Here is a 7500-nt window from a genome sequence, read left to right on the forward strand (position 1 = left end):
TAATGCTGATAATGATGATGACAATGATAATGATAATAACGATAATGTTAATACTACTACTATTACAACAGCAGCAACTACCGCTAGTTATGAAAGCAATAATAATAATAATGATAACAGTGACGATGATAATAATGATGATAATGATAACAACGATGATGATAACAATATTGATAATAACATCTAAAGAAATAACGATAAGATTGAAAATAGGAACAGAAAGGAAGAAAAAGAATCTGAATCAAGACAAGAATAAAAATAAGGAGCAAGATAAGAACACAGAGGAGAATCAGAAAAAGGTTACGGATGAAAAGAAGAATGAGAAAAAAAAGAAAAGAAAAGAGATAAGAATAACAAAGCGTATAAGCATTAGCAAAAGCATAAGAATGTGATTAAGACCAAAGATAAGAAAAAAAAAGAATGAGCATATGAGGAGAAACAAAAAAATATGATAATGATGATGATAGTGGTTATTATGAAAATAATGATGATAATGAAAATGATAATGACAACAGCAACAACAGTTATAATAAGAACAATAATCATAATGGTGATGATAATGATAATAGTAATGATAATAATAATAATAACAATGATGATAATAACAATATTGATAACAATAATAAAGATGACGTAGTGATTATAGTAGTAGTAATAGTAATAGTAATGATGATAGAAATAATGATGATAATAATGATAATGATAATGATAATGATAATAATGTTAATAATAATAATAATAATGATAATGATATAGATGATAATAACAATAATAATGATAATGATAATAATAATAATAATAATAATGATAATAATAATAATAATGATAATTATTATTATTATTATTATTATTATTATTATTATTATCATTATCATTATTATCATTATTATTACGATAATACTAAATATTATTATATTGATAATAATTTCTAATTATTTCTAATTTCTAATAATTATTTCTAAATAATTACTGACAATAGCAATAATAATAATAATAATAATAATAATAATAATAATAATAATAATAATAAAAGAAACAACATATATAATAATAGTAATGACAATAATAATTATAAAAGAATAGAATGATAATAATAATGATAATAAAAAGATACTAGTAATAATAATGATAGTAATAACGATACTAATGATAATGATGATAACGATAATGATGATAATGACAGTCTTGAAAGTGATTGCAATGAGGATGATGCTGATAGTAATAGTAATAGCAATAATGATGATGATGATGATGATGGGTGATAATAAGTATGGTAATATTAATAGTAATTATTATCATCACTTCTATCATTACTAGTGTTATTATCATTATCATTATTACTCTTATAACAACTATTATTATCATTATCAATACATTATCATTTTTATTATCATTATCAAAATCGTCACTGTCATTATTACTATCATCATTATTATCATTATCATCACCATCACAAATACTATTGCTATAGTGATGATGATGATAATGATAGTAGTAATAAGAATAACAGGAACAACAACAACAACAATGATAATCATAATCATAATGTAATGATAATGATGGTAATGATAAAGATAAGGATAATGATTATAATGATGATGATAATGGTAATTATTATAATGATGATAATAATGATAATAATGATATCAAAGATATATTCAGTGACTAAGACTAATAGAAACACTGATAATTACAACTGGTATTGTTTTCATCAAAAATCATCATAGCATTCTTATGTAACTTTCACCAGTATCAATATTTCTCCTACTATTCACTATCTTCACAATTCACCATTACAATCACCATCACCTTAATTATGGTCATACTATTACATAAAAGACTCTCTCTTGCTTCCTATATCATTACCTCATTATGCTATGCACAGCACACATTTTTTTCTTTTTTTTTGCATAGATTCTATTTACATTCCTTATTATGGGTTATTTTGATATGAAAATTCAAAAATTGTGTGGGAACTAATGACTGTTTTACTTACTAATTGATGATTAAGAATAATACTGTAGGAAGGCATACGAAAACAAAAATCAGAGTAAGAATAAAACCATGGAGTTGAATAAGAATGAACATGAGAATAAGAATAAGAATGAAACTGAGAATAAGGATGAGAATGAGAGAATACGAATAAGAATGAGAATGAGATAAAAAAAAGAATAAGAATGAGATTGAGGATAAGAATAAGAATAAATTTAAAATGAGAATGAGAATAAAGATAAGGATGAGAATAAGGATGAGAATGAGAATAAGAATAAAAATGAAATTGAGAATAATAATAATAAAAAGATTGACTATAAGAATGAGAATGAGTATAAGGATGAGAATGAGAATAAGAATGATAATGAGGATAGAAATGCTAATGAGGATAAAAACAAGAATGAGAATAAAAATGAGAATGGGAATAAGAATAAGAATGAGAATAAGAATAAGAATATTTCATTTTCTTCCTCAGATTATGCAATGGAGAATCCAGGACTACGCGGAATATGAAGAATAATGATCAGATGGAAGGAATACATGTTTCCCTTCTATCACTTCCCTGCTTTTCCTTGGCACTTCCCTTTCCTGTCCTAACACTTTCCCTTTTTCCCCAATTATATTTTTTTTCTTTCTCGTACTGGTCTTCTTCTTTCTCTTTTTACTCTTACTATTATCTTTCTCTCTTTCTGTCTGTCTGTCTGTCTGTCTCTCTCTCTCTCTGTCTCTCTCTCACTTACTCCTATTACTTAACTTCCTCCTCCTATTCCTTACCCTCTCTCTCTCTCTCCTTCCCCGCCTCCTTAGAAGAAAAAGCCCCTAAACTGAACGGCGGGCACGGTACTCACAGGCGGTCGAGGTGGCTCCACACCTTCAGGGAGGAGATCTTGTCTTCCGCCCCGAGAACGCCCTCGAGCTCAGCCTGGGTGTTCCCCGACGACCCGAAGTACGCGAGGGTGAGGGCCTTCCACACGCTGTAGGGCGACACCAGGTAGTTCCCGGTGGTGTTTCGGGCCAGCATGTCCTTGTACAGGGCCACGGCGAAGCGGGTGAGTTGGGACAGCTCCGAACTCGACGGGGTGATCACGCGGTCATTCTGAGAGAAGCACTGGGCGGTCACTGAGGTCGGGGTCGTCGTCACCAGGGTCAGTGCCAACGCGAGCCACTTCATCTTCTCTTGTTTTGTGTCTGGCTGCGAGGAGGAGAGTCAGGAGTTTGTGCTGAGGATGAACGCTGACTTTATTCTGACTTGTGGGGCTGGGATACCAGAGTTGTTATTAATGATCATGACAGTAATGAGTAATATTTAACAAATATTTGGCCACATGTGTGGAAAGATAATTATTCGTTTTAAAGAAAACATAATGAAATGAAAATTAAACGTCCAATTCTCTGATCTGAAAGTAAAATTAGATATATTCCCCTTCATCGCTCTATTCTGATACCCAAGGAATTCTGCAACGAAAGGAGATATGCGTCCAAAATGTCAGTTCAACTCTTAGCACAACATATAATATGTCGAATTCTCTGTTTTTTTCAATGCGTCCATCAAATCACATTTCTCCAAAAGCTTAGCATTATCAGCACTTTATTCTGTTAGTCCTAGAAAACTCACCAGAATCTAAGTCCCCAGCGAGCCGCGCCGCACGCGAGGGGTCCTCCAGGAACAACGGCAGGAAGTAGAATGCGTGAGCTCGTGCGTGAGAGCGACGGGCCTTCAGAAGCGGTGGCAGTGTTTGCGGCGGTAAGGGCGGCTGTGTCAGGCAGCGAGCGCGGCGTCCACGGCCTCCGACACAGCTGGAACTCTAGGTAACGGCCCTTCATGCGGCGAGAGAGGGGGAGGGTAATGATCTCCCATTACGCTGCGGTCTGCTCGGTCCTCCTTAGGTCTGCCGGGTTTCCGCTCGAGGTAAACGATGGCACGAACGGAGCGACGGTTGGCAATGTAAATAGCTAAACAGCGGTGATCTCTCGTTTGTCTAGGGAATTTTTTTTCTCTGGACTTTCAGTAATGGAATATATGAAGCAGTGCTTAAAAGATTCCCTGATTGATAATACAACTTAGTCTTTTAATTCATTTTAAAGATTAGGGAAGTGGTTTTTGTAGGCGTTTACCATCACGCAACAGTTAACCACCATTTAAGTAAGAAGTTGCATGGTCATTGGCCTTTTTATTTCATATTTCTAATGGCCCATTAATTATCGTCATCTCCATATATTAGTCATTAGAGAAAAGAAAACATTTTTGAGGACATCGCAATTTCGGTGTAGAAAGACATGACCTTACTGCCTGATGTCATTCAGTCTCTGCCTTCTGCATCCTGATGTCTTCTGCCGATAGACGCACAAAGTTGACCTGAAAAGGCTCCCCCGGCGTGTTGCAGAATGCATGTGCAAGTGCTCATCGCCACACCACAGGCAGGCCGGGAGATGAGTGGTCAGGAGAGATACACTCGGACATTTCCTTGCTATAGTGAAGGTTATCCAAAAAAGAGAATAGTAATTATAGAAAGGCAAATCTATACCATCTTTAATTATATTTTCACTACAACTACTGCTACTAATGTTGATTATCAGAATAGCATTATGAACTCTTAAAATGGTTGCAGCTGATAATGTCGTGACGTTAATAATAACAAAAACAACGGTAATGATATTGACAATAACAAACAATAAAAGGATAATAACAAGAAAACAGAAACAGGTAATGGTGATGATAATACCAATAATAATGATAATAATATTAATGCTAAGAGCAATAACAACAATAACAATAACGATGACAATAACAGCATTCATATTACTAATCACAGTACTGTTCTTACTAATGATGACGATAATAACAATGCATTACAGACAACGACGAATGTATCTTTAACATGACAATAAAAACATAACATAGATTTAGGTCCCCCGGTCAAGGCACATTCAGAGCACAGACTCCGCTGTCACGTCACACACACTGCCCCGTAAATACCCGTCAACTGCCTTTAGTGATTATACAGTCGTAATGACATAGAGAGAACCGAAATTTTGGCCTTTAGGAGCGGACTCATCCCATAACTAAATACTGTTTTTTATAGTTATTGTCATCAGTATTGTTGTTGTTATTGTTGTTGTTTTGTTGTTATTATCATTATCATTATTATTATCACTATCATTATTATTATTAGCATTAGCATTATTATTAGCATTATCAGCATCATGATCATTTTCATTATTATTATTATCATTACCATCGCTGTTCCTAATATTATTATCATTATTGTTGTTGTTATTACTATTGATTATCATTATCAATATCAGTATTATCGTCATTTTTGTTATTGTAATTACCATCATCGTTGTTATTATTATCCCTACTACTTCTACTATTATCATTATTATTATTATTATTATCGTCATCATCATTATTATCACCATAAGCATTACCATTATTACCAATGCTATTATTATTATTAACATCGTTATCATTACTATTATTGATATCATATTTTTATTGTTTATCTTTATTATCAATATTAGCGACGTTTATCATTATCATTATTATTGCTATTATTATCATTATTATTATTATTATTATTATTATTATTATTATTATTATTATTATTATTATTATCATTATTATTATTATTATCATTATTATCATTATTTATCATTGCTATCATTATTATCATCATAATCATCATCATCATCCTTATTACTAGTATTATCTTCATTATGATTATCATTATTGCAATTACTATTATTTGTATCATCATCATGGTAGCAGTAATGATGATGATAATAATGATAATAATAATAGTAATAACAACAATAATAATGATAATAATGATAATAATGATAATAATGATAACAAATAATAATAATAGTAATAGTAATAATAATAATGGTGATAATGATTATTGTTATTATCATCATTATCATTATTTTTATTACTATGTCATTATCGTTATCATTATTTTTATTACTATTGTCTTTATCATCATCATCATCATTCCTATAAATCATCCTCACTGTTATCATCATTATTGCCCTCAGTATCATTATCATCGCTATCATATTGTCATTATGATTATTGTAATTATTATCGTAATTATTATCATTTTTATTTTCATCATTATTATTATTACTATTATTATCATTATTAGTGGTTGTTGTTGTTATTATCATTATTATCGTTATTGCTATCATAATTGTTGTCATCCTTGTTTCTTGTATTTCAGTTAATATCATCATTATTATACTCATCTTTATTGTTGTTGGAATTATCATTATTATCATCAACATTATTTTCAGTATCATCATTATTGTTACTATTATCATTATCATTTTCATGATTGTCATCATTTCTATTGTTAGCATCTTTATTGTGATCTTTTTTATTACTATCATCACTACCATTACCATTTATCATAATCTTTATTGACATTATTACTATCAATATTATCATCATTATAACCAATGCTGCTGCTATCATCATTACTATCATTATCCTCATTATCAGCTAATCGAGACTCCATAAATAAACAACAAGCATAATTTACTCTAAGTTGTGGGGAATCTTGTTGGTGTAAAGTGTGTTGCAATAGTCTCTGGAGCGCAAATTATAACTAGTGGTGTTAATGGCTCATGCAAATTAGTTACCTGAGAGAGGGGGGGGGGAGAGGGAGAGAGAGAGAAGGAGGGAGGGAGGGAGGGAGGGAGAGAGGGAGAGAGGGAGGGAGGGGGAGAGGGAGAGAAGGAGAGAGAGAAAGAGAGAGAGAGAGAGAGAGAGAGAGAGAGAGAGAGAGAGAGAGAGAGAGGGAGAGAGAGAGAAGGAGAGAGAGAGAGAGAGAGAAAAGGGGGGGAAGGGAGGGAGGGAGCAAGGGAGGGAGAGAGAGGGCAGACACAGAGAGACAGAAAGTCAGAAAGTGAGAGGAAGACAGGCACCAACATAGACCGCGAGCTTCCGCATAAAAGGTCCGTGACCGAGGATCCAGCCTCGCTTTCCCGGCCTCCGCCCCTACACGACCTCGCTCCTTTCCCCTTCTCGCCGCCCTCTGCGCTACGCCCGACGCATTCTCGACTCCCGTTCATCCCCCAAGGCCGGCAGCTTCAAACTCTCTTCGACGCCCGTGCTTTTATCTCTCATTTTACGCCTACCTTCCTGTGCATCGGGGTCAGGGAAGACAGGTCATGAGAATTCGGTCCACGCAAAGGTTTCACTTCGTCCACGTTGTCTCAGATCCCTGGACTCTATTCTCATGAAGCCTCCTATCAACAACCCCGTGCAAAAGTGAGGCAGCAAGACGGCGGCGCTCACTGGCGATCGACGTCGAACGCGCCCTGTGACTCTGGTCGAGCATGAGTCAGCGAAACCAGGTCCTGCTCCGGATGTCCTTCAAGGTAGCCTGGGATTTCTATACGAGATGGCTGTCACTGTCAGACTACAGCAGCTACTTCCCTTGGCAACAGTAGTTATGCCGTTTAGTTCAACTATCAGCCTTCAGTTAATAGGTTTATTAA

At 34.0% G+C, this 7500-nt stretch overlaps 1 protein-coding gene across 1 annotated transcript in view; it reads right to left on the bottom strand.

The window, feature by feature from the left end:
- The window catches only part of LOC113806298 (ipis-1), a 13809-nt gene extending 10554 nt beyond the window's left edge, over window positions 1-3255 (bottom strand). Inside the window, exon 1 of the mRNA XM_027357415.2 lies at window positions 2841-3255. Within this exon, the coding sequence (XP_027213216.2) occupies window positions 2841-3163 (323 nt within the window). The 5' untranslated portion in view covers window positions 3164-3255. The remainder of the gene's footprint in view (window positions 1-2840) is intronic.
- Window positions 3256-7500: the final 4245 nt, after the last annotated feature.

Source organism: Penaeus vannamei, chromosome 19, assembly GCF_042767895.1.
Source record: "Penaeus vannamei isolate JL-2024 chromosome 19, ASM4276789v1, whole genome shotgun sequence".
Lineage (NCBI taxonomy): Eukaryota > Metazoa > Arthropoda > Malacostraca > Decapoda > Penaeidae > Penaeus > Penaeus vannamei.